This window comes from Schistocerca serialis, chromosome 4 (assembly GCF_023864345.2).
Source record: "Schistocerca serialis cubense isolate TAMUIC-IGC-003099 chromosome 4, iqSchSeri2.2, whole genome shotgun sequence".
In the NCBI taxonomy this organism is placed as follows: Eukaryota; Metazoa; Arthropoda; class Insecta; order Orthoptera; family Acrididae; genus Schistocerca; species Schistocerca serialis.
Window position 1 is genome coordinate 15,192,942 of NC_064641.1, and position 13,296 is coordinate 15,206,237.

Consider the following 13,296-nt stretch of genomic DNA (forward strand, 5'->3'; position numbering starts at 1 on the left):
CCTGATTTACATCCACATAGCAGTGTTACTGGCACCACCCTTACGTGACTGGCACAAAATCTGAATAGACATGTAGAAACACACCTAGCAAATTCCGTTTATGTCGCACAACTCCTTCTTGGTGTGGCGACTTTTTTTGCGTCGGTGTATAAACTGATGGTATTCCATTGATGAAAAAGCAACCACTTGGTGACTGGAGGACGTTGCTGTTCTGGAAACATTGCGGACCTTGACACTGTGAGGGCAATGGAGGTTAATACCGATATTTATTGATTATATATGAAGGCAGATTAGCATTTCAAGGTAGGAGATTTGAGTTTTTCTTTATACATCAAATGAGGGAGGTGATGAAAGTAAAAATCTAAGTGAGTTATTAATATACCTGATGAACAGTAGAGCAAATTACAAGTGAGAATAAAAAAGGGCAAGGCATACTTAGGGTTTTCCACATAAAACACTGGAGATACAATAAAGTAAAAATGAACAGGTAATAGAGAAAAAAAATATTTCCATTATATGCAGACAGGCACAACTGTGGTTTCTGTTGCCTGATAGTGTGATCGTGTATGTGAGTTGCGTTTGCGAGTGTGTGGGCGTGTGTGTACGTCTATTGCTGATGAAGGCCTTAATGGCCAAAAGCTTTATTTATTTGTGACAGTCTTTTTGTTGTTCCTGTCTGTGACTCAGCATCTCAGCTATATGGTGAGTACCAACTTCCGTTTTCATAATATTGTTCCATTCCATCCTGGAGTTTCCATTGTTTGATTTCCATTATATGCCTGCTACGAGCTAGATAGTATATTTTCTAATATCACTAACCTTGTGAAAGTGACACACAACACTTGATAGAAACACAATAAAATCCAAATCAGTATAATTTTGATGGTGTATCAGCATTGCCCACCAGAAAAAAATATATCATGATATAAATAAACAGAATTATCTTATTTGCCACTTAATGGTATGTATAATGAAAAAAAAAAAAGCTCAAAAAATCATTAAGAGGGCAAATCTTTCCTTCCACATCAATACATCTGCTATTATGACCTATTTTAGTTAATGATCAGGGGAGTATAGAATCACTTTGTTTCCTACTTACTCACGTAAAAACCGAATTGTCGTAAACTGGCTCAAATTAGCACATTGAAAAGCTTATCTTTCTACTTCTTTTCTTTTATTTCTTTAAAAGCTTATCAAAAACGTTTGTTCAGATTTCTTTGCAGTTACCTTACAGGCTAAAGTTGTGTCTGCTGGTGTAGTGCATCAACAGCCAATACAATTATCCTGTAGAGGCAGCAGTTAGCCTGCTGTTTGAGACCTATGGTTAAACATCTTGAAAGATCTGTTAGGTTAGTAATACCGATACAAAGTATGTGTGTCTCTGAAGGAGAAGGTGGATTCATATGCTGGACCATCACTCTACACATCCGCTATACAGTGAGTGGTTACCTTCAATGATTCCATTGCTTATATTTTACATAGATATGCCCAGTACCTTTTCGAGCATTAGCACATTTTCTACATGGAAGATAAATGAATATTGCTACTCTTTTCCTCTTCTCTAGCTTACTTTAATAGTCTTTTGACTATTACCAGCCATTTTTTTATACATTCCGAAAAAAATTCTGAAAAATAACAGTACAAGTTACCTACATAATGACAATTTCCTGCAGAAATTTCAGTTTCAACAAGGGCAATATCATCTATGTCTTGTAACACCTATTACCCCACTGTTCCCCACATTGATTATCAGATAATGCAATCCAGAGGCAACACAGAGAACATTAGCAAAATATCAAATATAAGAAAAGCGGGAATGTAGACAGGAAAGTAAAAATGGAAAATATTCAAAATAAATACATAACAAAATAATTTAGGACAATGGTACATTTAATAAAACCCCGTAAAGTTCATATAAATTCTGTAAAAAACTTTAACAATCATATTGCCTTACTATATTTTATAAAAAGTAAATTTAAGCAACATCTGCTTTAAATTTCTATAAAATTATAAAATTTATTGCACAGAGAGGTAAGAGGACAGTTTCTTCTGAGTTTTTGAAGAAACTGGTTGAGACAGCCACGAAGAAAAGTATCGCTGCAAAATAGCATGTTTTCCAACATTCACTGTCGGAACAATATGTTCTGGCTGCAGGAACTGTACAAACTCACGTAATTCTGAATAGCTGGAGTGTTCACTATAGGGGACACCTGTAAAAAAACACATTAGAGATTTATTAATGGCACAAATTAAGAGTAGCTCTTATGCAACTTACATGTATGAAAGTTTTCAGGAACAGCTACTAGATGAAAATGCTACTGTTTTAAAAAATTTGTTATTGTTAAAACAATTACAGCTCAGAAATTGGACATGTTGGCTGTTTACAGTAAATGATTAAAAAACAGTGTTGTCAAAAAATGGAAATTTCAGGTAAAGAGTTCCATTGGATGAATTTTTACAATTTTGATGAACACCTATCAACAATGTCGCGAACAGCTTCATTCAAATGGTAATAATCAATAGTTGTCAGAAAAGACTGTCTGTGATTGGTTTACAGAATTTCATTCTGGTTATGCTCCTGTCAGTGATGAATTAAGTGATGGCCAACCAAAATCAGTTTCTTTCCATGACTGAAGAGGACTGGCTTGACACTTAAATTGTAAAAGATGCATCATCAAGCATTTCGAAGATTGTGGTCTGTTTGATTTTGCACAAACATTTAGCTGTAGACAAATCTGTTGCTGATGGATTCTACAACAACTTGAGCAAAACTCAGAAACATGCTCGAGTCAATCAGCCTGAGGAAATGTTCAAGAAATTATGCCAAAAAAAGCAAAATCACCATGCAACACTGTAATTGGAGAAAATGTGTTTATATTTGTATGAGCCAGAAACTTACCAGCATGAGATGGTCCGATAACCAGAAATTGCACAGATTGAGAGCCAGTGAACAAGTAGGCCATGCAACTGGATCCCCTTGTCTGATCCATTGACCAGGGAAGACACGATTGGGATATGTCCGGACATTAACAGCGAAGTAGGTGGAGCACCATCATGTAGCAGCCACATAACCCTTTGAATCATCAATGGCATTTCTCCCAGCAGCGGAGGCAAAGTCACCCACAAGAAACGCTGATAGTTCTGGTGACAAGGAAGGAAGACTGGTCCCACAATATGGTCGTCAATTATCCCAGCCCACACATTCCGGCTGCACCGATGCTGATGATTTCCCGTCACCATATCATGGGGATTGTGCATAGTATCCCACAGATGACTGTTATGAAAGTTGAAGATAGCACTCCACAAAAAGGTGGCCTTATCTGGTAATAGGATGGATGACACAGATCCTGGAATCATGGCGAAGAAATCAGAGACAAAACTGTTCCTGCTGTGGAAAGTCTGTCGCTAGTAAGCCCTGTATATGATGTAAGAGATAAGGGTAGTAACAATTGTCATGGGGAATGTTCCACATGATCGTCTGGCTTACTCTGTACTGGTGGGCCAGCTGCCTGGTACTGGTACGGTGGGCACCTTCCACAGTGTTAGTCATATTTTCCTCCAAGTCTGCTGTCTGAACATTTTCGGAATGTCATTCATGATTTCCTGCTTCCTGATATGACCCTGCCTCAGACAAACGGTGAAACACTGTTGCAAACATTGAATGCTGTGGTTGTTGCCAGTGGGGATACACCTCCTGATACAACCTTGCTGCCTGCTGCATGCTACCATTTGCCTTTCCATAAGTAAACACCATGTCGGAAAGCTCTCAATTCGAATATGGAACCATTGCGTACAATGCTGTATCAACATCCATTACAAGGTGCGACAGCTAGAGAAGTGAATCAGACACAACATTACAAATTATTACAGCAGGAGAGGGTGCTAGAGCACGACGTATGAGGAACAGTACCACCCTCTAGGATGAAACCATGCATACTTTAACTGTGGCTGCATGGTACAGTGTGTATTAGACCGCAGTATCTGTAACAAAGCATGACTGAATAAATGGTCTCTGTGCTGGTGTAAGTTGGCACCAGCACACCAGGTGGCAAAGAAGTTGTGAGAAAATCAACAGAGGCCAAAAACGGTCTTGCAAGAAAGGCGTTGCCAATGCCGTCTTGGCCGCCAGTATTTGGATCGCCGCTGCGGATTGGAGGGCCCAGTCAATTCCAGTCTGTCATTCTGTGAGTCACCGAGACATCAGTCGCAGCCCAGTCACTTGCAGTTGCAGACAGTCGCAGGCAGCACGCAGCGACCATAGTGGAACGTGCAGGCTACACTTAGCGACCAGAATAGTGTACATAATGGGACGTGTACTTCACCAGCAGTGAGGCTAATGTGGACTATTACAGAAGAGCTTGTACCACGGCAGCTGGACTACCTTGAGTCAACTAATTTTCTATTTTAATATATGCATGCAGTTTGTGATATAGACAGAGGATACTGGCTGGCAACCAGCATCCTCTCCTTGCTTCCCATGGTACAAACCTACAGTGACAATGAGACAACACAAAAGTCCCTAGCATGGAAGCCATACATTTCTGGACATAAATTCATTAGACCTTTTTTGTTCCATATCCTCTCTTTGATCATTTTCTAGAGTTTGCATATGATGGAAAAAATCACAGCTGAAGGTAGGAGAAACACCTTCTACATTCTGCATGTAATGGAAGACTACCATGCAGGTTTCTCACTCACAAATCACATCTGAATACTGTCAATGTGTCTTACTGTAAAGAAGACACGTTAAGTTGAAGACAAGCACAATTAAAAGACACTTGCAGAAAGCTTTTGGCCACAGCCTTTATTAGTAAAAGAAACACACCATTTACACACAAGCAAGCACACCTTATGCACACTGCTTGCATCCCATGTGATAGTTACATTCCAGACCGAGATGCTGGAGTTGGTGATCATGTGTACATGAGCTGTGCTCTTTTACTGATGAAGGCTGTGGCCAAAATCTTGCTATAAGTGTCTTTTATTGTGCCTATCTCCAACTTAACGTGTCTGCTTTACGGTAAGTAGCAAACAGTCTTTTCCTACATTGCTGACATTCCTACCTGCAGTTTCCACATCTGAATATTGGCTATTTGTGAGAAGGTCATGTTATGCCTCATGTAAGACGGAGAAACATCTACCAGTGCATGCCAGAATGAAAGGGCAGCCAGATCATGGACAATCAGGACTGTTTCACCATTCCAGCATAATACTGATCGTGTTGATCAGGATCCCATGACTGCCACACAACTATGAAATCAATGGCTTCAGGAGGGTGTAATATACCGAAACACTAGCAAATAAATGAAAAATGTAGTGAGGCAGATACAGACCAGAGCCACATGCATACCAATTGGAGTAACAATAGACGTTAACGTTCGCTAGTGAAAACCCATCTAGTATTCAGTACTAACATTTGAAGCCAAATGACTTCCAAAGATGACATTTATACAGCTATATCAACAAATAACTATTCTATATTTTGTAAAGGTAAAATCTAAATACTGTAACACATATGTTGACTTAGTATTTCCATTTTGTAAACTGTTATGCTGTCAAGAGAGAGCAAGTAGTTTGAAATGTTTTTGGATTACATAACTTGTTAGGGAAAGGGCATCCGACATATATTTTACTGCCAAATATTCGTACCACTAACAACTACATAAGAATATTGGATTATTTGTTGTGAGAACTCTATACACACAATGGTATTGTGGCACGAAGGTCACTAAAAAAATTAATTTTACAACAGTCTGCCATCAGAAATAAAATGTATGAAGACTCTGTTTTTGTATGCAAAAATCTGAAATCCTCTTTGCTTGATAATTACTTTTACACTGTATCTAAATTTTGGTCCATGTGCATACAAAGCTATGAAATTGATTGCAGAAATGATTTTTGTACAAAGAATTTCCTGTGTGTGTGTGTTTATACTCTAGCTCATCAAAGGCTTTCTTCCAAAAGCTAGCAAAGTTTTCATTCCCTTTTGTGTGTCTGCTGACAAGTCAATACTTCTGCTTTTCAGAGAGTCCTTTACTCTAAATTATTTACATTTGGCCATAATTTTCCTTGCTATATCTATCTATACTAACTACATAAGCCTCTTTAGATGTCAAGTGAATATTTCACAAACCCAGAGTAGAAAAGGGGGGGGGGGGGGAGGAGCAGCTTCAAGTATTGCAGATAAGTCTTTCCAACAACAAAGATAAGATTAACAACAAATTTCCATTGAACACTCTAAGGGGAGAGGGGGGTGGGGAGAAATAAAGAACCACAAAGGAATTGCCCACATTGGACGGAAATTGGTACGTGCGATATACATGTACAGAAAAACAAATGAAGAAAACTTCTATGATTTATTCAAGAGGCAGAACTTTACAAATTGAGCAAATCAGTAATGTGTTGGTCCACCTCTGGCCCTTGTGCAAACAGTTATTTGGCTTGGCACCAACTGGCAGAGTTGTTGGAGCTCCTCCTGAGGAACATCGTGCCAAATTCTGTCAACTGGTGCATTTGATCCTCAAAATCACGAGCTGCCCATAATGCTCCAAATGTGGGGAAAGATCTGGAGGCTTTGCTGACCAAGGTAGGGTTTGGCAAACATGAAGACCAGCTGCAGAAACTTTTGTCGGGTGCGGGCAGGCACTGTCTCGCTGAAATGTAAGCATAGGATAGTTTGCCACAAAGAGCATTGACAGAGGGCAGAGAATATCATTGACGTACCTCCTTGGTGTGAGGGTGCTGCAGATGAGAACCAAAGAGGTCCTGCTATGAAATAAAATGGCACCCCATACCATCACGCCTGGTTGTCAGGCCATACAGTGGTCAACAGTCAAGTTTGCTATCCCAACGTTGTCCCGGGCATCTCCAGGCATGTCTTTGCTGGTCATTAAGACTTGATTTGAAGTGTGATTCATCACAGAAGACAATTCTACTACAGCCAATAAGATTACACAGTGAAGGCATGTCTGTAGATGCTCCACACAGTGGTGGGGCACCAACTTGACTGTCGCCCACAATACGGCCTCATGAACAGGAGTGGTGGTCTGGGGTGCCATTTCTTTTCACAGCAGGACCCATTTGGTTGTTATCCACGGCACTCTCAAAGCATAGCGGTACGCCAAGGATATTCTATGCCTCATTTTGTTGCCCATTGTGGTGAGCCATCCTGGGCTTACATTTCAGCAAGATAACGCCAACCAGCACATGATGAGAGTTTCTTCTACTGCTTGTCTTTGTGCCTGACAAACCCTATCTTGGCCAGCAAGGTCACCAAATATCTCACCAGTTGAGAACTTTTGGAACATTATGAGCAGAGCCCTTCAAACAGCTTGGAACTGAGGATCCCATGCACCAATTGAACAGTATTTAGCATGATATACCTCAAGAGAACATCTAACAAGTCTACTAATCAATTTCAAGACAAATAACCACATGCATAAGGGCCAGAGGTGTAACAACACATTATTGACTTTCTCAATTTTGAAGCTCTTTCTCTTGAAATAAATCATCCATTTTATCTGAAATTGTAATCATCGTTTTGTCTGTTTATGTACTTCACATCTACCAATTTCCATCCCAAGTGGATAATTCCTTTGATCTCACTTCTTACAGCACTGTAACCTTATTAACTGGATGAGATATGGGGTGTTTCTTTCTCACACAGATTCCAATACGACCACACACTGCACACACAAATTGAAATAAATGAAATATGGAAGTAAGTATCTTTACATTTATCTACTAATTTCAGTCAAATGACCTAAATAATTGTCCAGGCAGCGGCAATACTGCAATATCATTATCAGAACCCTTTGAATCTTCAGAAGGAAGTTGAAGGAAGAAGGTGCAAGGTTCTGGTGTTGTGGGAAGTCTAACAGAGTTACAGATGCAATTTCTTATTTTCCATCTACCCGTTTTTCCTAAATGACAGTATTATGAAAAACATAGAGTGCTAATCACCATACAGCAGAGAACTTGAGTCACAGACAGGTACAACAAAAACTACTAAACATATAAACTTTCATCCAAAAGGCCTTCTTCTGAAATAGACCACACACACACACACATTCATGCCAAGGCAGTTCACACACCCACGACCTCTGTCTCTGGCTGCCAAGTCTTTTTGCTGCACCTGTCTGTGACTCAACTTCTCCACTATACGGTGAGTCACAATCTATCCTTCTCATGATATTTTCATTACTCCACCCTGGATTTTCCATTTTTTTTCTCCTTAATATCCTTCTGTCCTGCCCCTTGGCTGGCCAGCGTATTTCAACTACTAGCATTGAACACACATTCAGGCCTTACATGGAACACTATCTTTAACAATTTTGTCTCTCATTACAATCTGATCGATAAATTTTCCATGAGAACCAGCCTTCGAAGAATTCTTTACTTGACACCTTTTATTTGTGTGTATTCTAATACCTTTGCACAACTGTTCCAAAGTAGCATATGTTTACTTGGTACTGCAAAGTCAAACTTAAACCTCTATAAACACGTAAATGCTCTACAAATACATGTGGTCCTTCTGCTCGCAAAACCATAACATCATTTCTCACTACTTCCATCAATCTCATTCTAATAAGAATTTCATCTCTGAAAACCAAATCCACAAACAGACTATTATTGTGAGAAGTAGGAGGGCAGTGTCCTACACTAATCTCCTTATAGCCCATCTTAAACAGTTTACTTGAAGTAAAAGGCTCTCACGTAATTCCTTAGGAAAGGAGTTCTTTTAGATCTCTCACTGGTGTTATCAACATAACTATAAATTGGTACAAAGTTCACAAAGACTGTACTCATTGCCACTTTCGGTCCGGTCCATTCCTTGAAATGCCCCCATACTGTGATACGTATATATTGGAGAGTGCTTCAGACTTACCGTAAATAGTGACATTGTCATCAGCTGTTAGCTTGAAGGTTAGTGAGGGTCCTGAGTCTTGCAACTCCCATCCTGATGGCCGGAAGGCAAGAACATTGGAATATATCCCTTGTAAGCTCTTGAGATGATCCTTCAAGTCCTGTAAACAAAAATGTTTTACTTAACTGGCTGTGACATGAGGTCTGAGTGGGGTACGGTCAAATTGGGGGTGCCCCCAGGGACCAGTGTTGGGGCCACTCCTGTTCCTTATTTATATAAATGATGTGCCCTCTAGTATTACAGGTAATTCTAAAATATTTCTGTTTGCTGATGACACTAGCTTGGTAGTAAATGATGTTTTGTGCAACATTGGCTCAGTTTCAAATAGTGCAGTTCATGGCTTGTAGAAAATAAACTAATGCTAAATCACAGTAAGACTCAGTTTTTACAGTTTCTACCACACAATTCAACAAAACTCTACATTTTAATTTCACAGAATGGGCGTATGATTAGTGAAACTGAACAGTTCAAATTTCGAGGTGTTCAGGTAGATAGTAAGTTGTCGTGGAAAGCCTATGTCCAGGATCTTGTTCAAAGGCTTAATTCTGCCATTTTTACTATTTGAATGGTGTCTGAAGTAAGTCATTGTTTAACACGAAAATTAGTCTACTTTGCTTACTTTCATTCGCTTATGTCATAAGGTATTATATTTTGGGGTAACTCTTCCCATTCTAAAAGGATATTTTTGGCTCAGAAATGGGCAGTTCGGGCAGTAAGTGGTGTAAGTTCGAGAACCTCTTGTCAACCCCTGTTCACTAGTCTAGGTATTTTGACATTGCTCTCTCAATATATATATTTTTTTACTGTCATTTCTTGTTAACAATATCAGCTTATTCCCAAGAATTCCCGAGTATTAACTCGGCAGAAATCCAATCTGAATTTGGATTGCACTTCCTTAACTCTTGTGGAGAAAGGTGTGCAGTATACTGCTGCATCCATTTTCAGTAAGCTACCACAAGAATTCAAAAATCTTAGCAGTAATCTGCACGTTTTCAAACTGAAACTGAAGAGTTTCCTCATGGGTCAATCCTTCTATTCTGTTGAGGAGTTCCTCAAAAAATTAAGCTAATTTGTATGTTATATTATTCATTGCATTTACTTAAACTGGTGGCTTGACATTTTTTGGGTTCCTAAACATTTCATTTTTTCTGTTATTACTTTTATGCTATAATTTCATGTACTGAAATGTTCCATGACCTTGGAGATTTGCTCCTCAATTTGGTCCTACAGAACTAGACATGTAAATAAAAAAAAAAAAAAAATTAAAAAAAATAAAAATACCTCTGTTGGTTTAATAAAATTCAAATGTCCATAGTTTGAAAAAATAAGCTGATAGCCTTAATTTAAGATGATTTCATATTTCTAGATTTCCAGAAGGCTTTTGACACCATACCACATAAGTGGGTTGTAATCAAATTGTGTGCTTATGGAATATCATCTCAGTTATGTAACTGAATTCGTTATTCCCTGTCAAAGAGGTCATAATTCGTAGTAATTGGCAGATAGTCATCGAGTAAAAGAGAAGTGATTTCTATGGTTTCCCAAGGTAGTGTTACAGGCCCTCTGTTGTGCCTTGTCTATATAAGCTATTTAGGAGACAATCTAAGCGGCCACCTTAGGTTGTTTGCAGATGATGCTGTCATTTATTGTCTAGTAAAGTCATCAGAAGCTCAAAACCAAATTGCAAATGATTTAAAAGATATTTGCATGGTGCAAAAATTGGCAATTGACCCTAAATAATGAAAAGTGTGAGATCATCCACGAGTGCTAAAACGAATCCATTAAACTTCAGTTACACGATGAATCAGTCAAATCTAAAGGCTGTAAATTCAACTAAATACCTTGGAATTACAATTACAAAGAACTTAAACTGGAAAGAACACAAAGACAATGCAGTGGGAAAGGAGAACCAAAGACTATGTTTTATTGGTAGAATACTTAAAAGGTGCAACAGATCCACTAAGGAGACTGCCTGCCCTCTTTTGGAGTACTGCTGTGTGGAGCGGCATCCTTACCAGATAAGATTAATCGAGTACATCAACAAAGTTCAAAGAAGGGCACCACATTTTGTATTATCGAGAAATAGGGAAGATAGTGTCATGGACATGATACAGAATTTGGGGTGGAAATCATTGCGGCATTGCAGTATCACCTTTTTCCCATTTCATTTCTCTTGTAGAACAAATGTTTATGCATAACCAAGCAAAAGATTTATATGGCTCAAAGACTCATTACGACTGTGAGATACAGATTAGCTCTGACTCATAATATAAAAACTCTGCGGATATAATGTGGAACATTACGCGTAAAAGGAACTCACTGACTTTCTGTGTGAGAATTGCAGAAAGTAGGATCGCAGTGGAACTGTAATTAACAGCATTATTGTAAGCTGCCATTTTGAACAATGAATGTAATTTGATGGATTATGATAACATTTCATTTCATACAAGATGATGACGTATACTTAAATGTAGCTAGGAAAATCATTTCTGGAAAAATACAATTTTATGAATGAAAAAGGTATGTTCAATTCTATGGTTATTTTAACTTCTCCCTTGTCTGTGGCTCAGAGCAATATTTGGTGAGTCGTAACTCATAGGGAACTTTGTGTCCTAGGAAATCAGTAGAGTATGCGCCATGGCTGTTTATGCTCTATTTTAAGAAATTAAATTCTGGACTTTATCAAAACTGATACATACCTTGGGCACTGATTACCACATTGCATAGCGAGTATGTCATAGGACCCAAGCCATGCGGTCTGAGGCGCCTTGTCACAGTCCGTGTGGCTCCTCCCATCGGATGTTCGAGTCCTCCCTCGGGCGTGTGTGTGTGTGTGTGTGTGTGTGTGTAAGTTAGATTAAATAGTGTGTAAGCTTAGTGACTGATGACCTCAGCAGTTTGGTCCCATAAGGCCTTACCACAAATTTCCAATTTCCATAGCACCCAAGACGGCTTCCCCACGGCGTATGAGTGTGCCTCTGATTATTTTAAGAATTTTCGGAGTTGACAATTGCCAGAATTCTGCAGAGCCAGGTGCTGACTTCAACAATAAGGGTTAGACAAAATATGATTATGAACCATAAGCTCTAATCATTGTGTTTTATAGACTTGAGAATTCAAAATTAACAAAATTTCTACCTGGAAGTGTGGGAGATAATTTTGTAAAACTATTGGGGATGCGAATTCTCTTGCCCAAAAGTTTCCAAGTAACTAGATATTATTCAGTCACAATAATTTGACTTCAGTTACAGGGGCAAAGAAGTTAAAGCATGATTTCCTATTGAAATTTTAATCATCAATGTTCTCCTCCCAAAGCAAAAATATTTTGTTGACACTGATCTACATAGAGAGAAACAATCACAATAATAAAATAAGGGAAATTGCAGTTTGCATGGAAAGATATAGATGTTCATTTTTTCTGCAAGCTGTTTGAGAGTGGAATAATAGAGAATTAGTGTGAAGGTGATTCGATGAACCCTCTGTCTGACACTTTAGTGTGATTTTGAGAGTAGCTATGTAGATGTAGATTTACGTTATGATAATGGAAAATATCAGGTAGGATATAAAATGAATAATTACATGAAGAAAAACCTTCATTACTGTATGGCTTATGGAGAAAATGTTGAGCAGCAAATACATACAGGTTATCCATAAGTACCTCTGGAAGTTTCAGAAGAAGACTGTCAGAAAACTGTAAGACATACAGAAAACAAATACATATCAGAGGATGGAGCATCTCTCCAAGTCTTTGACTCACATTACTGGTGTTCAATATGGGCACCATTTGCAACACGGAAAACATCAATATGATAGTCATGGTCGATATCAGTGAGCACATTAATTATATTACCTCGGAATTCTTCCAAATTAAATGGGTATGGCCGCAAGAACACATGATCTTTGATATAACCCCTTAAGAAGAAATTACACTGAGTTAAGTCAGATGATTGTGGGGGGGGGTCTCTCTGAAGAAGAGGAGTGTTATGATGCGAAGCATGTCCAACAAAACACTGAGGCAGTTCGGCAGTGAGGTAATCACGAATGTCTGAGAGAGAGTGTAGTGGAGCACCATCTTATTGCTAAACTAACTCTTCACAGTCCTACTGTAACTGTGGCACAGACTACTGCTGCAGCATGTACAGATGCATGAAACAGTCACAGTTTTCTCTGCAAGGAAAAACAGTCCATAAACTTTTGAAGAGGGCATGGCAAACAGATGTTAACTTACAGAATCAAGAATGTGCTCCATAATCCTGTGTGGGTTTTCAGTGTCCCAAAGAGACACCTTATGATGATTCACCTTTCCAAATACATGAAACATTGTTTCATCACTAAAAACAAACTTCTGTGTCAACCAATCTTCCTCCAGA

The 13,296-nt window shown here is 38.8% G+C and overlaps 1 protein-coding gene across 1 annotated transcript in view; it reads right to left on the bottom strand.

Moving 5' to 3' along the window:
* Nucleotides 1-1,889: 1,889 nt before the first annotated feature.
* Nucleotides 1,890-13,296, bottom strand: part of LOC126473950 (DNA cross-link repair 1A protein-like) — a 62,912-nt gene continuing 51,505 nt past the window's right edge. The window contains exons 10-11 of the mRNA XM_050101312.1: nucleotides 8,888-9,026; nucleotides 1,890-2,210 (exon numbers count right to left, since the gene is read on the bottom strand). Of these exons, the coding sequence (XP_049957269.1) occupies nucleotides 2,017-2,210; nucleotides 8,888-9,026 (333 nt within the window). The 3' untranslated portion in view covers nucleotides 1,890-2,016. The remainder of the gene's footprint in view (nucleotides 2,211-8,887; nucleotides 9,027-13,296) is intronic.